The sequence below is a fragment of the Colletotrichum scovillei genome (assembly GCF_011075155.1).
Source record: "Colletotrichum scovillei strain TJNH1 chromosome Unknown Contig00006, whole genome shotgun sequence".
Lineage (NCBI taxonomy): Eukaryota > Fungi > Ascomycota > Sordariomycetes > Glomerellales > Glomerellaceae > Colletotrichum > Colletotrichum scovillei.
Genome location: NW_023336264.1, coordinates 70489 through 91681, shown reverse-complemented (window position 1 = coordinate 91681; position 21193 = coordinate 70489). Strand labels below are relative to the sequence as shown.

The 21193-nt window shown below is 53.5% G+C and overlaps 5 protein-coding genes across 5 annotated transcripts; 2 read left to right on the top strand and 3 right to left on the bottom strand.

Moving 5' to 3' along the window:
- Positions 1-6298: 6298 nt before the first annotated feature.
- On the bottom strand, positions 6299-8358 carry HER10_EVM0003999 (COP9 signalosome complex subunit 2). The gene is made up of 3 exons (XM_035473659.1): positions 8142-8358; positions 7850-8069; positions 6299-7778 (listed from the first exon to the last, which is right to left on the bottom strand). The coding sequence occupies exons 1-3, from the start codon at positions 8183-8185 to the stop codon at positions 6561-6563; spliced, it is 1482 nt and encodes a 493-aa protein (XP_035332451.1). The 5' UTR covers positions 8186-8358; the 3' UTR covers positions 6299-6560.
- A 314-nt stretch (positions 8359-8672) lies between these two features.
- HER10_EVM0004363 (uncharacterized protein) lies at positions 8673-9965 on the top strand (the record flags this gene model as incomplete). The annotated part of the gene is made up of 3 exons (XM_035474012.1): positions 8673-9110; positions 9340-9533; positions 9572-9965. 3 exons carry the CDS (start codon positions 8673-8675, stop codon positions 9963-9965), a joined length of 1026 nt encoding a protein of 341 aa, XP_035332493.1.
- Positions 9966-12550: 2585 nt separating this feature from the next.
- On the top strand, positions 12551-15073 carry HER10_EVM0006862 (GTP-binding protein RHO3). Its single transcript, XM_035476435.1, has 5 exons — positions 12551-13579; positions 13665-13715; positions 13808-13857; positions 13956-14045; positions 14100-15073. The coding sequence occupies exons 1-5, from the start codon at positions 13530-13532 to the stop codon at positions 14468-14470; spliced, it is 612 nt and encodes a 203-aa protein (XP_035332808.1). The 5' UTR covers positions 12551-13529; the 3' UTR covers positions 14471-15073.
- A 576-nt stretch (positions 15074-15649) lies between these two features.
- On the bottom strand, positions 15650-16787 carry HER10_EVM0006046 (uncharacterized protein). Its single transcript, XM_035475643.1, has one exon. It carries the CDS (start codon positions 16486-16488, stop codon positions 15871-15873), a length of 618 nt encoding a protein of 205 aa, XP_035332716.1. The 5' UTR covers positions 16489-16787; the 3' UTR covers positions 15650-15870.
- Positions 16788-18831: 2044 nt separating this feature from the next.
- HER10_EVM0010268 (uncharacterized protein) lies at positions 18832-20316 on the bottom strand (the record flags this gene model as incomplete). The annotated part of the gene is made up of 2 exons (XM_035479733.1): positions 19544-20316; positions 18832-19487 (listed from the first exon to the last, which is right to left on the bottom strand). The coding sequence occupies exons 1-2, from the start codon at positions 19764-19766 to the stop codon at positions 18832-18834; spliced, it is 879 nt and encodes a 292-aa protein (XP_035333219.1). The 5' UTR covers positions 19767-20316.
- Between the last annotated feature and the right edge of the window lie 877 nt (positions 20317-21193).

Genomic DNA, 21193 nt, shown 5'->3' with positions numbered 1-21193 from the left:
ACATTCCAACACAGGCCTCGTGGCGTCAGAAACAAATCGTCGTGCTGGGCCTTTCCTTTTTCTGCTGTTGTTTCCGAGAGCCGCCGCTGTCCATCCATTGGCCATCACCTCAGCATCTTGACCGCTCAGAGTCTAAAACTAATATCCCCAACAACTCATGGTCCTACCAATGGTGTCGTGTTGAAGCTTACTTGCTATCTTAACAGCACTGAAGTTCCCACGAGACTGGCTTACACTATCCGTAAAGTAAGCTACGAATCTAGCCCGCCACACCCCACCACGCTTTCTTTGCCTTGCAGGGAACAAGCCAGTCACTGGCTGACGGCCGAAGGCGGCCGCTGCCGAGCACACTTTAGCTGCGCCGGTGTGCTCGGCTGCTACACTACGGACAAACGTTTCCCACGGACAACTTTGACATCATGTTGAGCTAGCTCTCTCCGCGGACGGATCATCCATCACCTGAGGCTGGTTGACATTCAATGACACGTTCTGTGAGCGCCACGCTGGAGTCATTCCTCGGGTGTAGTCTTGCATCGCATTGACTATAGGTTAAAAACCCCTCGCAATATTACACATACCATTGTAGGATCTCCATCTGAGGTAGTGCCTGGCCTGCAGCTCGGCTTTTGCGAGGATCTTACGAAGTAGAGTGACTCGACCGCCGTCTTGTAGCGATGGTCGGGACGCCCAACTCCAAACTCATCAAATTAAAGCAAGAGACACGAATCATTCTGACAACAAGATGGAGTGTAGACCATGAGTCGAGTTCACTGGCAGTTGATGATACCCCTGGCTACCAGGACCGAGAGATCCGTCTGGGCACTGTGTATCTGCCCGGTTTCCAAGACTCCCGTGTCAGAAATGGAGGCCGTGATATCGAATTTTTCCTGTTCCATGGCAAATCATCTCCACCGACTCCATGGTGGTGCAGGGAGACGACATCTCACGCTGTCGATCACTTACCTCACCACAGCGGCCAACCACACATGCCGCCCGTGGCCCGCTTGTCAGAACGGCCGAAATAAGAGACTATCAAGTAGCTCCCACTGCGTACTTTGGCCCCGATCTCCTGCAAATGTCTTATACTAGACTTTGCAGGAGATGCTGCCGAGAATATCCCGCCTTCTGTCAACCTGTCAAAAACTAAGACGATGTTCGTGGATACGGGATTTCGTCGCACCTGCATTGCGCACCGTCTTCAACCCTGAGACGCAGCCTCACGACCAATTTGACCCTGCGAGCAACGCCTAGTATCGGGCGCCAGGGGCCAATGTCCTCGCCTGTACCAACTCAATAATAATCGCAACGTGGTGATGGAAGGTACTTTATTGCGCAAATTTGAGCTTCGGACAAGGCGGACAAGCGGCACAGCCAATGCCAAGGGTCACCGAATAGTTGGGATCCGTGACACATCGGGATGAATGGCTTTCGATTCGACAAATCACTCGCCAAACACGCTTACTACTACTGCGGACATCTGTCAAGAAGTATATTGGTCACTGATCATGATCAAACAAAGCCAGACGACCACGATATGTCAATTCACCTTCCATGCAGCTAAGATTGGTTGGTGGGGCTTTTGGACGGCCTGTTCCGCACGCGACCTCGACTTGGAGAATGCGGTTTGTCCAGGGGAAAGCAAACTCGACAATGTCAACTTTGCAAATTCGGTCTTGTGGCAACGTGGAGCGTGGGGACACCTAGGGATCTACATGCCCCGTTTCCCGGTGGGCACAATCTTGAATCATTGGCACACGTCGAGGGCCATTTCTCATTCACCCAAGCGCGTTCAATACCCTCTGCTTCCGAGAATTATTGGTATTGGAACAGATCGCAACATATTCCGATATGGGACAGACTACAGTTGAAGTGCGCGTCCCGAGCAAAGCAAGAAATTATATGAGCCTCCTGAGATACATTCTGTCGAGACAAGTCGGTCCTGAGAAGCCAAAAATTACAGAGACTTGGCGCCCAACAGAGGACCCTTACCGACCTTTGCAGGTTTGCTCCAACCAATCTCTTCTTTTTCTCTTGCTCCATTAGGCTCATTGTACCAAATGGGCCGGGCACACCAGTCTCGTAGTAGGCAAAGGAAGCCAGAGGCTGCCATGGAGATCCGATACATCTTCTTATATGTCTTGCGTTTGGAACAGAGTAAGTATCTCGTTCGCTCTGCACAGCTTTCTGCAGGGTTCTCCACATAACATAGGGAAGAGGTAAGAAAGAATGGGCGATAAACAGCTTAGGCAGGCAAGACGACAGATGAGAGCCTCTCCGATTCAAGGAAACAATTTGATTCCGGCTTTTGGAGTACCAACAAACGAGCCGGTTCCAGCACTTTCTCGGCAGGAGGAGGAGCATGGGTGACTGACTGGCGGCGCTCCTCACGTACTTTTCAAGTGAGACCAGCTGCACTCTGGCACTGTGCAGACGAGACCAAGATAACAACGTTGCTGCCCCAAGCCCTATGCCCCTGGTATTTCTCTGACGCTATCGCAGATTCGTCTTAGTCTGTATGCTTGAGGAAACAGGAGACTACGAATAGCACAGCATCTTGACCGGGCCTCGTCCACTGCTCGATCATCGGCAGAAAGTCGAGGGCATGTGAAGAAGTTGTGGAGCGCTTGCAAGGACAATGGAAATCTTCTCGGCCGGGCGGGCACAGCGGCATCCGAGGCCACCAACAATGCTCCGTCAACGACGATGGTCTGGGATGTCTCTTTTTCCAAAGGAGGCGCATTCGGAGCTCTGAGTCTGGAGACATTAGCTGGGCCGCCGAGTATATCGCAAGCTATGCCAACAACGTTCAGTCGCCAGCAACGTCGCATCGGCTACGTTGCCGCCCACTTAGACCCCGTCCCGTCCCACGTTCGCTCCGTCCCGTCTCCACAGGCGCGAAGAATGACAGATGCATTCCAAGTCTTCTACACAGTCCTTCGGACCTGATCCTGAGCAGTGGGAGATACAAATGAATGGTTGATAGTGTCGGCACTGAGGCAGTATGGCTACTCCGTACATCCGCCATCTCTGCAGTCTTCCTCTTGGTCTCCTTGAATACTCCCAGCCTCGGGAGCTTGCCATGCAGATACGCAGCTGGGGCTGCACGAAATACTCCTCTGCCCTTTCCCGACGGAGGGCCTCCAAAATAACCACCGACCTTGGCAATATGACAGCTCATCCTTCAGAAAATTCTAACCCCTGCGTGCGCATATAGAGGGTGATCACTTGTTCAATGGTAGACGGAGCCCGTTATTATCGCCTCATCCTTTGATCAAGGTCCACGATTGAGCCAACGTCAAAATTGACATCTCATCGATGTGGACATATGCCTTGGACCATGTCGCTCATTCGTACTTTACTGGTCGGCTCCGTCCTCGATGAGCCATGCCTGCGTTGATCAACCTGTCTAGTCTACCCCAGAGCGGCGGGAAGGCAAACAAGCACGACAGGGAGTGAGATGTTTGGCGCATACGGGATACGGATAGCCACAAATCGACATGGTTTGCGGCGTAATCTCCAACAACCAGCTGCAATCATTCTTTATGACTGCAGTTGTGCCTGATAAAACCGCCATCGTCATTGTACAACACGCTTCCTGCCCTCAACCGCCAATGAGGGCCAGTGAGTGTTGCGGCAAGCTGCAGAAACATGCTCGTGGCGCATCTCTCCAGCCAAGCTCGGCTCAAACATCCCCGCGAATTCAAACTCTGTCAGATCTTCCATGGCACCATGCGGGAGAGACACGTTTGCCATGAGCAGAATATTTTACAACACCTCACCCCCTTTGCCCCCAAGTTTTGATCATCGTGGACGTGTAGTCATCCGCTTGGGTCATCGACTGTGCTAGTACGCGGTACCGATATCCGTCATGTAATGACGCGAAGTCTGAGGCACAAAGCAAATTTAATTACACTCTCGGCATGCAAGCATCCATAACGCAGACAAACATACACTTGCCAAACATGTCACATTAGCTTCCCTCCGCTTGAGTCTTGACTGCTCTGGCCGCGAATCTTCTCAGTAACTACCACGGATTCTCCATCTGCTCACTTTATGGACTTCTCGTCCCTTGTACTCGCTGAATGGAACATCCAATCATCAAGAGTAGGCTTTGGTTCTTTAACACGCAGGCTTCTCCGATGGTTGAGCCAGATTCGCCCGCTCAGACCATCACGGATTCCACTCTGCATTCGCCCAGTAATCGGCCGAGAGAAAGAGGAGAAGGAGGAGCAGGAGGAGAGACAGAGGCGGAGAACGAAAGCAGACCACTCGCCCGTTCGCTTCTCTGCAGCCCACCTGCCGCCTGCGTTGCGCACCACAGATTCGCCCTTGTCGCGGCTTATGCAGGTGTCGTTTGAGCATTTGAGTGGATGAACCGGCTCGTCAATCGCCCTGCCACGCTTGGGTTTTTTCCCCCCATTACTCGCGAGCCCGCGGAGGTGTAGTATACTTGGAATACGCAGGAGGTGGTGGCCACGGAAAGACGCATAATGAAGGCTATTTAATTGGCTTCCCCTTAGGCCAGGTCTCCATTCGCAGGGAGGCGATGGCGATCTGCCATGATGGCGGATCACGATCATTGGACTGGCCTCGCAGAACCGAAGCAGAAGGAAGAAGGTTGAAAAAGTGTCTTCATGCTATGTAGTGTGACAGATCTAGATTCCGGAGCAGAAGCTACGCCCGGTCAATCACCACCACTGAATCTCCGGGTAGTGGTCAACGTCCGAACTAGACGCCAGGCGACGCAACCTGAACAGTGGTATTTTGGAGACGATGTGAACCACCATCTAGGTATGCATCTAGCAGACGGGCCGGGGATGAAACTCGACTGCATAATACCAGCCCAAGTGTGATCTGCAAGCGGGATGGTGATTGATGGTTCGATGTTGTTGGAGATCTTACTCCAAAGGCTAAGGCAAATACTCCGTGCCGCGATGAAATAAAGCACATCACGGGAAGCGAAGTCTGTGGGCAAAATGTTCATCAGACTTGCAGTTGAAGTTACCTTGACGAACCAGGGTAAAGGCGACTAAAACTTTCCGGGTCCACTGTCTCTCTCTATTTTATGCGACGCTGCCAGGAACCATCGGTACAATCCCGCGCCAGCATCGTGTCATATCATTTGACGGCCACGGACACGACGCCGAAGAGTGGGTGATGGTGGTGCAGAATTTTTTTTTTTTCTTTTCTTCCATTTGCTTCGCGTTCTGGCTCGGCTCCCTGCCTTGAGTCTCTGCGGTTTCCCTCCCCAGCCCCCATCCTGCTGCTGCGCCCATGTCTGGCTGGGTAAATTACAAACTGTCAGTCAAACTACGTCGAGACCAACGACGCGGGCCATGCAAACCAAGCAAGCGAGCTGAGCTGAGCAGAGCACCAACACATCGTTGCTGCAAGGTGAAGGTCTGAAGACGGAAAAATCGATAAAGGTTGGTGGTGGTTACCACACAAGACAGGGCCAGATTCATCTCGTCTGCGTCTCGTTTGGGGGACTGCGCCGCGGCCAACAAGACAAACTGCCGCTGCATCGATCGGTCAGGCGCCTTTTCGGCCCATTGATTTGCGAACTGGGACGGTGATGGCGGTGTCGAGTGAGAGCCAAATAAGTTGATCACCAGTCTATCGTCTGCGTGTCCAAACTCTTTTTTTCCCTGCTGTTTGGTCAGCTCGATGCCCCCTCCATTGTGTCGCGGGGGGGAGATAGATGGTCGTATTCCGGTTCCTATGGACAAATGAGATTTCCGGAAATGAGATTCCGGAACGAAGCCCAAAGGCTGGATGATAGATCTGAGGTCTGGATTGGATCGTCACAAAAACACCATGGCGAAAAACACCATCGCGTATTCTACTAGCGTTGAGGGAAATCGAATTGGGAGATTCCATAGGCGTGTCCGGCTCTTCGTATTTTCGGTTTCTTTCGGTTGCCTCCACGGGATCTACGAGTCCGAAGAGGTGATGAATCAACATACGTATCTAGTGTGCTAGTGCTGTCCTCTATTGAAATGTACGAGAGGGCCTATACCTCTCCCAGCCAAGGAGTCAACTCCTCTCGATCCCTCGCGTCGTCGTCGTGCGACGTGATAACTTATCCCACGCTTAGCCTCCTTCGCCGTCTCCTGCTCCCTCGGCCTCGTATCCCGTCACCAGCGTTCCACGAGATCTTGGAAGCTCTTTGAATTGAGCCACCCGCAGCGGGAAGCTGCCTTTGAACCGTATTCGTCCACGGATTTGCCTACATCCATACTTTGCATCGATTGTTTGGCGTGCTACTTGAAGTGCTTGATGAAGAACATCTCCTTCCTTTTTGGCTAATAATGTTGATTGCATGATTTTTGGTATCTTGTCATGGCCTGATGAGCTACTTTGACAACGCCTCTACTCCTTTTCCATGCTTGCTGAGGCCGTCATGGCATCGTCTTCCTTCTTCGTCTAAGCACTTCCGTCCCCGTCCCTGCCGCAACGTAGCTGACGGAGCAGCCATGGTGCAATGGCCAGTCGTAAGTTTTGCCTGCTATGTCCATCGCCCGTTGTAATCAACCGGCATGCGCGTATACTCATGCTTCTCATGTCCACATCGATGGCACCACGCCCTTGCCCTTCCGTCCGACGCCCCGCGCCTGTCCACGACCGCCGCCTCTGGGGGTCATACCGCCGCCCATCATCTCCATGGTCTGCTCATCGGTAGGAAACTCGGTAGATCGGAAGCCTTCGCCCTCCTTGAACATGGTAGTGTACAAAGTCGAGACAGATTGCGTCAGTTCGTACAAAGCCTTGGTACGATCGCTATCCGCGTCCGATTGAATCTCGAGAGTGCCGGCTTGCTGGTCAATCTTGCCCTGGATCTTGCCGTCAACAATGAGGAAACCTAGGATGTCTTGAACTTCGGGCTCTGAGATCTTCAGTTGCTTCGCGATCCATGACAGCTTCATTCGCGTGTACGGTGCAATCAGCTTCAGGACGCCCTTCGTCCTCATGTTGCGCGTGACTTCGTCAATGTTCTCAGCGATGAATGGGTCGGCGAGAATGTCTTGGTTCTTCTGCAGGACATTTTCGTAGGCGTGGACGTCGTCACGCTGGTATGCGTCCACCAAGTCCGTCATGGCAGTGATTCGGGGATCCTGCTTGTACGGCTTGGTCTCCTGCGAGTCGAACGGGTTGATGGTAGACTTGACAAGCATAGTCGTAAGAAGTAGGTACTTGAGCACCTGAATTCGCTGGAGCGAGCCGGCCTCATCGTAGTTGCGGAAGGATTCGAAGAAGTCCGTCTGGGCTTCGGCCCAATTCTCCTCGCTCATGTGCATCTTGCCACCGCATTCGCGAATGATGCCCATGATTTTGGGGTGAGGTACAGCGGACCGGACCTTGAGGGCGCGCTGGTAGAGCCTCTTCAGCTGCTTGTTGTTCTTGGTCTCGGCGTGCATCTGGATCTCGAGGGCGTATATCTCCATAGAATATGTGCCCTTGCTGGGATCGTCACTGCCGTCTTCCTTCTGACAGGCCTTGTGGAGGTCCCTCAGCTTCTTAGTGACCATGTTATAGTCCTTACGGTCGAGAAGGAGTTTGGCCAGCTTGATGTTCGTCTTCAGCCATAGCCTCTCGTTGTTTGTGCTCTGGAAGCTCTCGAGTGTGAGCGAGTAGAACTTTTCGACGCACGCCACGGCCTTGGGGCTGTCTGATCCCTTCTCAATGTAGTCCAGCATGTTATTGATCGACTTCTCGGAGTAGTTTCTCGTCACGGCCGACTTGACGTAGGTCAACAGCTCGGCATAATGTTCCGTCGCCTGGTACCGGAATCAGTATTTCCCTTCTATTGGTGGCAGGACTTTCTTCAAGAAATGGAGATTGGTTGTACCTTTTCATACTGTCCCAGCTTGAACTCGAGTTTGATGGCTTGCTTCAAGCCTTTGAAGCCCCATTCGCCCTTCTCTTCCTCTAACGGTGGTATGCCCAAGAATTCGGCAATAGCATCCTCGGGATCGGTAAGCTTCAGTTGCTTCGCATTGTAGTATTTGTTCTCGATGCCGACATCCCCGGAATCCTCATCGTCGTCTTCCTCGTACTCAAAGTCGTACCTGCGCCTAGTCAGTCTCGGCGGTTCCTGCTACAAAACCCAGAGTTGAGAGGCCCGTCTGGGGGAAGCTCACTGCTCCTCATCAGACTCCTGCATGAAGTCCTCGTCGTCAGACATCTTGACTGCGTGATGGAGTTGTGAGGTATCCGAAAAGGCGATCGCAAGAAGTGCGCTTTGGTGACTGGACTGGAGAAGAGCTATAGAAAAAGAGGTGGTGGAAGAAATTGTAGGTTTGTTCGTCGTTGGAAATTGAACGTGAAGGTAACGCTGATTGACAATGACCGGGACAGTTCCAGGCAGGTGCAGCTGTGGTGGACAATGGAATGAATGGAAGGCGGGGGGAGCTTATCGATTGGCGGACCCACCAACGGCCTCTGATTGCGCACTGGCCACCTGAACGGAGGCGACTTTTGGCTCCCATGGCTTTTTTGACTCGAACCCATCCGTGCCAGCCTTTTGACTTTCATCTGCCTAATCTCAACCTCCATCTCTCCCAACAACCTACATCTCCAACTGATCTCCACGCGACTCCCTTTCCGGCTTGGCCCATTCTCTAATAACTGTCGACGAATACTTCAGTACACTCGACTAAGCAGTCGGAAAGATGGGTGGCGATCTCAACTTGAAGAAGAGTTTCCACCCTTCTCTCATCAAGAACCAGGCCAAGGTCTGGGAAGAGGAACGCAAGGCCCTCGATGAGCGCAAGAAGACACAGCAGCGAATCAACGAGCTCAAGGAAGAGCGCGAGCGTGAAGAACTCCAGAAGAAGCTCGAGGCTGCAGGGCACACCAAACGAGTCGACCGCGTCGAGTTTTTGTACAGCGGACCTACCGATGGACAGACCGGCACGACCGAGGAGCGCGAGAGCTACCTCTTGGGCAAGCGCCGCATCGACAACTTGCTCAAGGGAACGGAACACAAGAACTTGGAGAAGCAAGCTGGGCAGGAGAGTTTTATGGCCCTACAGACGGCCAACACAGCACGCGACACAGCAGCCAAAGTTCGAGAAGACCCCCTACTCGCCATCAAGCGACAGGAGCAGGTTGCCTACGAAGCCATGATGAACGATCCTATCAAGCGTCGGCAATTACTTGCATCCATGGGTATGGCAGACGATAAATCAAAGTCGAAAGGAAAGGAGGAGCGGCACAAGAGAAGGCACCACAGGCATCGGAATGACGATGACGATCGGGAAAGGCACCGCAAGAGGCGGCGATCCTATTCAAGGTCACGAAGCCCGCGCCGTCGGAGAGACGACCACGACGAGGCAGAGCGCTCTGAAAGGCGGCGTCGACGCAGCGATTCCGAAGACAGGCATCACCAGCACAGACGCACTTCTAGATCCCGATCTCCTCGAAGACGCGACTCTGGCGAGAAGAACGATTACGATAGACGCGATCGACGCGACAGGCGTGACGACCGCGAACGGCGGCGCCGAGACTCAGTGTCCGAGGACGAACGACCCGTCAGGTCACGGGAGAGATCGCCACGAAGTTACGACAGGCGCGGCGACCGGGATGGAGAAGCTTCAGTTTCCCGGGGTCGCCGGAACAACGATAATCATCGGCAAGAGCCTGACAGACGACCTGCTGCCCGTACCAATGGATCCAGTAGTGGCAAAGAGGTCGTTGACAAGGGCGCTGAGGAGGAAAGGGCTCGCAAGTTGGCGGCGATGCAAGCAGCCGCTTCAGATCTCGACACAGATCGGGAGCGCCGACTAGCTGCGCTTGAAGAACGGGAGAACGCCGCGCGACAAGCCGATGATCAGGCGAGAGAACGATCATCCAAGTTTGGGGATAGGCAATTTGTGAACGGTCTGCATCGGAAGGCCGGCAACATGAGCCTCGGGGAGAGGATGGGCCGTAGTAGGCAGGGTCTGCAGAGGGACGATGACTGAGGGGTGAATGCGGTAGGACCGGCGAGACCTGGCCGAATCAAATCGAATACCACGCAAACTACCAGCTTGCGGGGCAAACCTGAAGAGGAGGTCGAGCATTCGCGGGGCAAAGGTCGAGCGCCAAAGAGCGGGCGCCGTGCGAGCCGACAGAACGGAGCTGGGTCGCAGTAGCCAGCGATCGCCTATGCATGGTCGGGCCCGGCGGGAGCGAAGTCGGGATGGGACGCTGCCGGAAGACGGAAGGAAGGGACGACGTGCTCAAGCGCGTCCATGGATTCGGCGCAAGAATGGGTCGAAAGCCTTAGTGCCACCGACTGCACGTCATGGATGGATTCTATGTAGAATGCGAGGCATGTTGCAGGTTGCACACACGGTGATGGAACGCTGCAACGGATACCCAAGACACGGTGACGAACGTTGCCGTTTAACGAACAAGTAGAAAAATTGAACAAAAATCGAATACTTCACGATACGGTGGCATGTCATCTGACGTAAGGCCCCGAGAGAAACAGCAAGTGAGCACTGACGATGGGATATCCGGGGTAACGGCACTCGGACTGGGTGCGGGAGGCGTCGCCGGGCACAACAAGGGGGGTTGAGGATCCGAAGCACGATGGAGCGGCGAACGGGCGCTTGGCGGAGGGGTGATGATGCGTCACGATTCTTGGCCGTGCCTCACTGTTCCGTTGCGCAAGGGTTGCGTTGTCAGTGAGGCTGACGATGCCAGCTGCCTTTGCCTCACTGATGGGGAAGGTCATGGAGTGATGAGGGGTAATGAGGGGCAGAATATGATCCCAGGATGCCTTCGGACACTGCAGTCAACTGAGGGTTCTCGCAGCCCTGCTTAATACCTTTAGGGAATAACAAGAACAATCGAACCGAATAGGACCAAAAGACCTTCACTTCGCACGGGGTAACCACGGGCCCGGCCTTTTGCCTCTAGGGTGATTGCTGTGGTGGGTTCGCCCACCTCTCTCGATCCGAAAAAAACAGGCGCCGCTCTCGGGGCTTCCAGCGAGTCGAGCTCCGGCGCTTTGTGGCGGGAGTGTCACTGGGATGAGTCTGCCACAAAGCGCGGTGCTTCCTTGGCTAGCGATGGAGTTTTTTGTCTGAGTAGTGGAGAGCGTTTGTTTTGACAGAGGTGGGTTTCGGATTTACTTCCTTGGTTCGTTGCAGTGTGGACTATGGACATGACGATGGGTGGGATGAGTGAGGGGCGCAGCGAGTCGTACAGCCCACGACAAGTAGAGGTTGAGCGGCGGGATTGATGAGGTGAAACCAGAGGATTGCGTATTCTGACTTCAAATTTTGGCCAGTATATTGAAACGGTGCGAGGGATACGGCCGTGATGGCTTCAGCATACATTGGAGCTGCATATTCGTATGTGAGTGAGACGGAGGTACAAGGTTTGTGTGGATAGAGGTCGGGGGATCTGGCGATGGATCGTGTCTGACTTTGGCGTTCTCGAAAGGTGCCGCAGCCGGGCGAAAGAGCGGAAGATAAGGTGGCCTAGGCTTACAGCGCAGCCGAGCTCCGGCGGAGGTTTCTGGCGTCCAGTACCGAACATAGATAGCCCTCGATGCCTTCCTATACGTGAGAACTTGGTGCCCCTCGTTGACCTTGTCTGCCCCATTCAGCTGTCTTACCAAGAACGGCCTTGACGGGAGTTGAGTTGAGGGGCTTCGGGGGTCCTCAAGCGCCACTCGGCCATGTTGTGGCAGGGGGGAGAGAGAAAAGCCTAAAGGCTAAGCTGGAAAAGCATTGGATCAATGATGCCGTTTTGGCGAGACCTCGTCGTCAGCCTCAGCTCAGCTCACATTGGACGCGCACTGGCCCATGCCCCGAGCCTCTTCATCTTCATGGCGTCCATCTTGGTGATTTGTGAGAGGAATATATCATGACTTTATTGGAGGTCGCGGGTACGTTCGGGACGAAGGGCAACTGATGGGTTCTTGGGAGGGATTTTCTTTTCTTTTCTCGCGCAGCTCAATCGGCTTTCCCTGTCGTGACATGTCTGCAGCTCGATAGTGAGTGCAGATGCGCGCAATTGTGTGGCGGGGAAGTCTCCACTCGTTCAAGTTGTTTCTTCCCAGTTCGCGTCTATGTACGGATATTTTAGCGTCTTCGTACACTTTCGGAGGCAGAAGTAGATGTCCGGACGCTGCAAACTGGAGTCGCAGCCCAAGTGATTGGTCTCCTGGTCGATAATGGAGCAAGAGTGTCAAGTTGGACAGGCAAGGTAGGTATCCGTAGAGTGTCCTCAAGTGTGCTCATAGCATTCTTTGGCAGAGGGGCCTCCGCAGCTCGGTGGAGGCGCTCAGTCAGTGACATTCATGAGGTTCCCCATTCCGGTCCTTGTGGATTCGTCAAAGTGTACCGAGTACTGACTACTGAGTGACGAGCGACGGAGTACGCAATCACGCAGCCTCCCTGCGCTGGTCCCCTTTTCTGCTCTGATCGGGCTGGCGCTGAAGTACCTATATCCCCATGGAGGAAGAGGAAGAAGAAGATGATGATGATGATAGTACCTACCTGGTAGTTCAATGTTTTTCCCACACAGAGCAAAAGGTTTCTTAGGTAACAGCTTGGGAAGGTGCCCATCTTCAAAGTCCCAGTGGCTCCTGCCTGTCCCTAAGGTACCTTATCCAGCTGGTTGGCTTCCTTCCTCCATTTCCAGCCCAGCGCCAAAAGGCAATGAGTGTTGTGTTCCTCCGTCTCCTTTCCTCCTAGGCTCACCCCGGCAAGAGGTGCCTGACCCTGTCCGCTATTGCTCTTTTCTACTCCATTGAGTGGCCCTCTGACATGACTTCAGCCAATTGAGCACCGCACCTTCTTCCAACCCAATTTCAATTTCCCGCTCCTGCATCTTTTGCTCACCCCAAATTCACACTTGCACCTTTTACCTCATTTTGGTCTCCAGTGCCTGCCTCCTTCTCCCATTTGTTTCTTCCCATCTGCCTTCCCTGCCTGCCTTCTCTCTGCCTCACATCACAGTCACAGCCATCCCCTAAGCCACTCCGCTTTGCCTGGCACTTTCCTCTCCAGCAAAAAGAGGCACTGTTGCACTGCATCTACGGAAAGAGCACTGGACCTTGGACCTTCCTTGCTCTTTTTGTTCCCCACCGTTCCCTTCCATTATTCCTATTCCTGCTCCTGCACCTGCACCTGCACCTGTACCTGGACCGCACCGTACCGTGCCTTCCTTCCTGCGTTACCATCAATTTACCTCCCTTCCACTTTCAGTGGCAGTTACCCCAAAGTCCATCGGCCTTTCTTTGTCCGTTTCCTTTCACCACCACATCGCGCACCAACCAGCCGTGCCAACCCACCTCCAAACAATAACCCAGAACCCTCTCTGGCACCTTCCCCTTGCTGATTGACCGACGAACCACGAACTCTCCTCCAGATTCCTCCTACTGGCCGACTGCATCCTTTTTTGCTTTCCACAAACAACCAAGCAAACCGATCTCGTACAGCACCGCTCCGACTCGCCTCACCTCGATCAACCCTCCCTAACCAACTTCCTACAACCCGACCGAATCTACCTCCTTCAGATCGCCCAGTATGCCTTTGTGCGGTGGTAACAAGACCGTCCAGCGCAAGCTGGTCCTCCTGTGAGACCTCCCCGACCTTCTCTTTGTGCTGCCTCCTTGGTGGCTGCGATTGCGAGTGTTTGGCTAATTGACTTGCGACCTGCAGTGGCGATGGCGCGTGCGGCAAGACATCGTTGTTGAACGTCTTTACCAGAGGGTAATTCCAACACCATTTCCTTCAACCCTCGAGCCTTAAGGCCCGGCCTTTTCCGGGCTTCCGATTGCGCATCTCTTGCTGACTCGACCTAGCTACTTCCCGACCGTCTACGAGCCCACTGTATTCGAGAACTACGTCCATGGTACGATCCCTCGATTCCCAGCGAAAGGCACCGAGTCGCAAGACGCCTCTGTCGCGATCCTCCCTATGCCGATTTAAATACTGACCTGAGATTGCTAGACATCTTCGTCGATAGTGTCCACATCGAGCTTTCCCTCTGGGATACCGCTGGCCAGGAAGAGTTCGACCGCCTTCGCAGCTTGTCTTACGGTACGGGATTCTAATATTGGGTGGTTTGAGAGGTTGCGTGCTAATTAGGCGCAGACGATACCGACCTCATCATGCTCTGCTACAGCGTCGACAGCAAGGACTCCCTCGAGAACGTCGAGAGCAAGTGGGTTGGAGAGATCGCCGACAACTGCCCCGGCGTGAAGTTGGTTCTCGTCGCCCTAAAGTGCGATCTCCGCGAGGCCGATAATGAGGAAGAGGAGGCCGCCGAGGGCCAGCAGCGAGAGAAGCGTCCTATGATCTCTTACGAGCAGGGCTTGGAGGTCGCTCGCCGCATCAATGCCCTCCGCTACCTCGAGTGTTCTGCCATGCGCAACCGCGGTGTCAACGAGGCCTTCACCGAGGCCGCTCGCGTCGCCCTCAGCGTCAAGAAGGATCGCGAAGAGTCTCAGTGCATCATCATGTGAGAAACATCACCTTGGTGCATCCGATCCTTGCCATGATCGTTCTTCATCTTCTTACGACCACGATCGAACGAGCGGCCCTTGTTTCGAACGGATTCGAATTCCATTTTTTCAGTGTTTGGCACTTGGAAGGCGTCGGCGTTCCTACGGATTGGACCTTTCAACCTCGACTTGCATCTCGGCCTTTACCCTATGTCTTTTTATTGCAGCCCGTCCAGCTCCTTGGGCAGACGCGACCTTTTTCCCTTTCACTTCGGCGGCTATCTACGGATTGTGTCGCCAACATGAGTTCTTGATACCTTTGGGCACTGACCACTTTTGAGAAAAAATGTAAATACCCGTTTCACTTCACAATGCACATACAGGGTTGGAGGGTCAGGTTTCATTCCCTTTGTCGCTTTCGGTCTTCAGCGCATCCGCAGAAGGACAGCACGGCCGGAGGAACGGCGTGCTCGGCAGGTGGCAGGTGGACGGCATGTGGTATTGGTTCAGGGTACTAGAAATCTCGGATGAAAGCTCAACAGCAGCAGTCAGTTGGGTTCTGGTCTTTTTTGCCATTAGCCTACTCTCAAGCAAGCGAGAAAAGTTGTCACTAGATGGATGACCCCTAATGAACTCTGTCACTACGCCCAAAGTCTTTGAAATCAGGAAACTCCTAAACATTCACCACCTTGCCCTCAATGAATCGAACTTGGAGTTGCGGTCCATGTATCAGAAGGCGTCGCGTCACGGATCGGCGCCTTGAGTAAGAAATATCGGAGAATCTGATCGCTAGGGCAGCAAGGAATCTGACGCTGCAGATTCTCGTGTCCGCTCCGGTTAGAGCCAGAGGATGAGGGGAGGAATGAGTGGTGTTGACCGGGTGTCAAGGCTGAGAATTTGCGAGGGGGTGTTCCGGGAACACCCCCGATCCGTGCTTACTCTTTCGGAGCTGAGTAGATTCTCCGGTTACGGTCGGACTGGAGAACTGGAGAATGGCGGGCAGATCATGGAGGGGTCTTGTCAGCCTGTCAGCACTGTCAACCATGGCCTCAGACCTTTTCCTGTCGGCAGAGGTTTGTCTATCTAGTTTGACGAAACTGTTCGTTGGTGGCTCTCAAATGAAATTGGTTGGAAGTAAAACGCTTTCATGGAAATTGCAGCATCGATAGTTTTGCGTCACAAACATTGACTCGGTGTTGTGTTCGTCAAATAGTTTATTTTTCAACATGTTATACAGGTAACGTTTGCGTTTCCGAATCGTCGCTCATGCGTGTATAGTAGTAATACATAGTGTGAAATCTTTTGTTTCGCTCTCCCAACTCCGTATTGTTCAACGTACGCCATGATCCAGATCATGAGCTCATAAATACAAAAGAAATGCTGCTGAGTTCCTCTCAACCACACCACTCATGTTTGTGACCTTAGTCTCCGTGACGTCCCAAAGCCTTGCCACGCTTGGAAACCTCGCGGGCATGGTACTGCTTGATCTTGGCCCGTCTAGCCTCCTCCTTGGCCTCCTCCTCAAGCCTACGCACATCGGCCCTCGCAGCAGCAACGCTCTCCCGCGCAGCCATGAGCGCGCGGTCAGCCTCCTTCTCAGCCGCTTCGGCGCCCATGACGCGCTCACGCGCCTGCACGATGCTGGGGTCCATCTCTACGCCTCCGCCGCCAAACTTGTGCAGCAGACCGCCCCGGCGACCGGATGACGCGTCCGTGGAGCGGCGAAAGAGGCCGCCTCCGCCGGCGTGGTGGCCATCAGGGGAGGTGTGGTAGGTCGTTGACGACAGAGAGGAGTGGGAGGTCGCGGAGGTGCGGGATGTGCGGGCTGTCGGCGTGGGGGAGGGGTCACGGCGAGAGGAGCCGAAGAGGCCGTGCTTGCGGGGCGCGGGCTCGGCGACGGGCTGGTGGTGGATTGGCTCCGGAGAAGGGTCCCGGCGAGAGCCAAAGAAGCCGGTGCGGCGTGGCTCTGAGGGGGGTGGGGTCAGCTCCCGAACTGGTTCGGGAGAGGGTTCGCGACGGCCGCCTCCGAAGAATGGCATTTTGAGAGTATGGAGGTTTTGTGATGGAAGGGATATAATTTGCTAGGATGATTTGGCGAAAGGCTTGTTTTCGCCTACAAGGTTGTCAAGTGTGGTTGGTGGTGTGGGTGCTTCTGTTTATGAAGGCTTGGGATGCTGGATAAGACGGAACACAAGACTCTGGGCGGGAGGAGCATGGAGGTTATATCTATCTCTCTCCTCCTATCTCATACCCTTTCCCCTGATCCTCCCTCTTCCTCATCCTCATTCGTGACATTATGGCTCTCCTACTGCTGTGACCTGTTACAGCTCACCGCAAGGTACCTTACGTCGCTTGGGCGGACGCCCGTGCCGAGACCCTGGCTGCAGACATTGTTGGCAGGCTGGCATGGTTGATGCTGCACAATGATGCCAAGATGGTCATTTAGATGCCCTCCGTCCGTCACTCATTCCTGCTCCGCGAAGGAAAGCTAACTGTTAGAGCCGATTGAAACGCCGTTTGGCGGGTTGGGTGGTTGGGTGCCGTGCGACTCCAAACCTGTTTGTCGGTGATCTGCGCTCCAAGATCACCGTCCTCGGTGACGTCAAAAGTTGGCAAGGGAAGGCTGCAGTGCAGGGGTCGAGGTGTTGCCAGTCAGCCAATGAGAGGCTGATGATGACGACGGACTAACCTCTTGTGGAAGGACCCCTAGATTCTTTCCTCCAGGTCACGCAGGGTCTTGTTCAGAAATGTCTTGCCCTTCCGTTCCCCGAGACCCTGATCTGTTTGGTAATGAGCAGGTAGAGTGATGCAAAGTCGACAGGGGAGGACAATCTCGATCATGACATCTCATATCTTTGGTAAGACGGCGCGTTTAATCTAGCCTCTAAACGCCAAGGAGACTGTGCTGCGATGCAAGGGGTCATTCTGGGTGACGAGATGGCGGAAGCACCAGAATTCGGCTAACGGCGTGTGTGACGGTCGTGTGCCCATCGGTTTTGATGAGCTGGCGCTCGTTCACAGACCAAGACTCGATTGTGGTCCCAACGGTGCGAGACACTATTGATGGAGGCTAGGGATGACCGTTGACGTTGTGGCTTGCCCTGCAGTGCTATGGTTTACCGATGGCTGTTATCGCGAATCTTTCACACTGAAATCGAGAAGCACAGCGGTTTAGCAATGAAATAGTAGGTGGGGATTCTGCGCTGGCATCCAAGTGATCCTGAAAGATGGTCAAAAGACTTGATCGTAGAACTCGCGAATCTTGAATCCGGGCATGTGGGTTACGTCCGGGGTGGGCCATTCTTGGTTGGACCCAGGCGCAGAGCGGACGATGCAGCATGTTAGCCATGTTAGCCATGCAAGCTATCCTATGAAGCTTGATTAGGAATGGGTTGTGGGGAAGTCTTCGTTTAAACAAGGACAGGTTGAGAGTCCATTTCTGTCTGATTGACTGTTCATGCACTAGAGTATCATTGAAGACCCCGTATTTGGCTCACCGGAGTGTGCCGAAATGTCACAGAAGACACGGTCGAGAGCCCGTGGCGGTGGCTTGGTCTATAAATTCAAGATTTGGTCTCGGCAGATTTGAAGCGAGATGAATTGATCATGTCGTCTCAGCGGAGCATGACATACGCTGAGACGACTTGCATAGCCAGCCTTTCTACATCACACTTTGATGAGATGCTGCTGCTATCTGTGGCACATGTTTGCCCATCAGTAGACAGCGACCTCATCACATTTTGCCTCTGCCTCTGGTAATGTTAAATGGTGGCCTTAAGCCCATCATTCTTGCCAAGTTGGATGGAAAGACCCTATGACCCTACATGGCGCGTAACAATTCGTTCGCTAACGCGAATTCCCAATTTGACGAGGAGAAAGCTGTTATGCGGTACTTCGGTCAAGGTTCACAGCTATCACGTATTGTATGCATATATCAAACAGGAGCGGCACCAGGGCGACCGTAACCTTCAGAAGTGCACGTATGTACGTAAATCAGTCTTGGGGTGGCAGTCAGTGAGCCCTGAGAGTTTCCCTGGAGACGGATGTGTACAAGCCAACAACTACACTGACTAGTCTCAGTTGAAACGTCGGGTTGGCCCTTGAGAAACACTGAGAAACACACAAAACCAACCTCACTAATCTTGCCGGATGATGAATCTCATCGAGCGTCTGTCTTGAGAGGTTACGTTTGGCGATACTTGAACCTATAGCAGATTCTCTTGTTCTGGGTGAATGGCCTGCGCGTTTCTGGGGCAGGCAACTCGATCACTTCTCCGGATCGCGTTACCCCTGAGCATTTGGGCTCGCATTCTGCAATGAGACTTTCCCACGAGGGAGGGATCTATTCTGCTGACAGTCTACGGCTTAGACGGATATCTAAATTATGACTTGACGCCCTTCTCCAGCTTGCTCTCAACCGGCTCATTGCTGGCCCAGCCCATCCAGGCGACGGCAATGATGAACTTGACTCCCCCAGAAATCCAAAGAGCTCCAGGCATGCCAGCCCGACTTCTCTGCAACCAGCCACCAATGATACCTCCAAGAACAAGCAAAACAACAGCCAAGAACCTCCTGTTCCTCTTGGGGTTTTCCTTCAGGGGTGCGAAGAGCTTGGGGTCGGAGAGGAGATCACAGTAGACGCTGGTCAGGACGTTGGTAGGAACTTCGTTGTATCCCAGAATCCTGCTCGTCACAATCTGTCCGCCAAACTGGAAGGCCAGAAGCGCAAGGGGTACCATCACAAGAGGGTTTTCAGAGGTCTTGAATTCGTGATTCGAGTCGGAGCCTTGCACCGAGGCTTTTCCAAAGTCGGCGATGAGACGTGTCTGAGCAAAGGCGGCGGCGAGGAAGACGAGAGACGACTGAAGAAGGAACGATAGGGCGAGAGTGCTTCTGCGCTTGGGATGGATGTGTCTCGATTTGGAGAAGAAGAAGCACCCAAGCCAGAACGCGGCGATGGAGCTGAGGGACTTGAGCCAGAGGAGAGGCTCGCCAGCCGGAAGCTTCGAGGCGCCAAGAGCCATGAAGATGGTGTTTCCTTGAAACAGGTCAGTATCGCATGTTGCTTCCCCTGCCTGATAGCTAGATTCTTACCTGTTTGCATACTGACGAAGACACCAGCTGCATTCACTGCTACACTGTCGCACAAGCCGGACACCAGACAGCAAGCGAGGACTGGGATATCGGTATAGCGGATGTTGACATCATCACGGAGCCAGTCACCGAAGCTGCGCCGCTGAGCTTCATTCCTTGGTTGTTCATTTCCGGCATCGGTGTCGGACGAGTCTGCGACTTGCAGACCACTTTGCGCGCTCATGTCGGCTGCTTTGATGGCTTTACGAACGTTGAGTGAAGGCGTGAAGGGTGAATTCGAGGCTCGACAGGGAGATGACTCAGTCAGGAGCCAGGAGTCAGCCCAGTATTTGAGAAAACAACAGCTGAAAATTTCATGGGCTCATCCCGCAGACCTTGTCTGGGGTTGGGATTGCGTTATCGCATCTAAGCATGTCGTTGCAGGGCGGTTTGCACCACTATTACGTCTCGGGTAAGCGTCCATTCTTGAGAGAACCCACCGCCGCGTAATCGGGAGCGGACTGGGCTGCCGAAAATCACGTTTGTTTGGTGAAGTTCGGGGACGATGTGGGTTTTGGCACGGATAGATTGCCGAAATTGGTGTTGGCATTGTGCATACTAAGAAAGAGCATGTCTTTAAGTCAACCTCCAGAGTTCTTGGATCGTTGGTGAGCTGGAGTCTCGTTACTGCAGCTTCTTGACGCGAGTGAGGGTTTGAGTGATAGTGTGATTCAGACAATGTCTCGTTGTGGCTTGACTTAGGTTGACGAGCGATATCGGTCTAGCCAAGCTGTACATATATCACTGTATCACGCGGTGACCGAACAAGGCGGAAAATCTTGTGTTTTAGCGGTTGCTTTGTCATTTAAGGATGTGGGTCTCTCGGCCGGCCCTGACCCGGACGCCTGGGCCCGCCATGCGCCGAATACCCGATGAATTGCCTTTACCTTAGCAGCCTTACTCATCTCACTTTGTTCACCTTATTTCCCACCTTACTCACTCACCTTACTTTGTCCTCATGCTCCTTGTCTCACTCATTTTCCGCAAACCTTCGACGCTTCCATGATTGAAGTTTCGCAAACAACTCAGCACGTTGACGAACACTATTACAGTGTTTCCCACCAAACGGGTCGCAGCAGTAACAAGACACTACGATTGCTCATTTGCGGATGAAAATCATCGCCATCAGTGACCCACAGCGACCGAGTCGCTCAGGTCAGATCTCAAGCCTGTAGATCCCAATTGACACGACACCACAGCTCACGACGCCAATCCCGCCTCAACTATTCCGCGACTGCGCTTCTCTCGCTCATCTTGAGTCGTCAGTAGACGCTTGGCTCTGCTACTCACGAGAAGCTCCATCGCTCTACAACCATCATCATTTCGGATCACAGCTGCAGCAGATCTCGCTAGGCGTCTCTCTTGAGGTTAAGCATTAGTAACCCGCTGTTGCAGTCTCGAGTCAGGCCCGGAAGCTGGCTTGTAGAGGACGATAATTCTTGTCATTGATCAACAAACAGGATGCTAGCAACAACCAAACTCGGTCGTGTTTTTTGGAGAACAATGCTCGAAAGCTGGAGAAGTCCTATCACTCACCGTGCGGATACCGAATTGACCGCAAAGTCGTGAGTATCGGGAACCTAACGCCTTTCCAACCCTCATTTGCCATTT

Coding starts and splice junctions, on each gene's coding strand:
- HER10_EVM0003999 (XM_035473659.1), bottom strand. CDS start 8,185: ATGTCTGACGACGAGGACTTCATGCAGGAGTCTGATGAGGAGCA. Junction 8,070..8,141: donor CAGGAGTCTGATGAGGAGCA/GTGAGCTTCCCC, acceptor GACTAGGCGCAG/GTACGACTTTGAGTACGAGG. Junction 7,779..7,849: donor AGCTGGGACAGTATGAAAAG/GTACAACCAATC, acceptor TTCCGGTACCAG/GCGACGGAACATTATGCCGA.
- HER10_EVM0006862 (XM_035476435.1), top strand. CDS start 13,530: ATGCCTTTGTGCGGTGGTAACAAGACCGTCCAGCGCAAGCTGGTCCTC. Junction 13,716..13,807: donor TTGAACGTCTTTACCAGAGG/GTAATTCCAACA, acceptor GACTCGACCTAG/CTACTTCCCGACCGTCTACG. Junction 14,046..14,099: donor CCTTCGCAGCTTGTCTTACG/GTACGGGATTCT, acceptor AATTAGGCGCAG/ACGATACCGACCTCATCATG.
- HER10_EVM0006046 (XM_035475643.1), bottom strand. CDS start 16,488: ATGCCATTCTTCGGAGGCGGCCGTCGCGAACCCTCTCCCGAACCAGTT.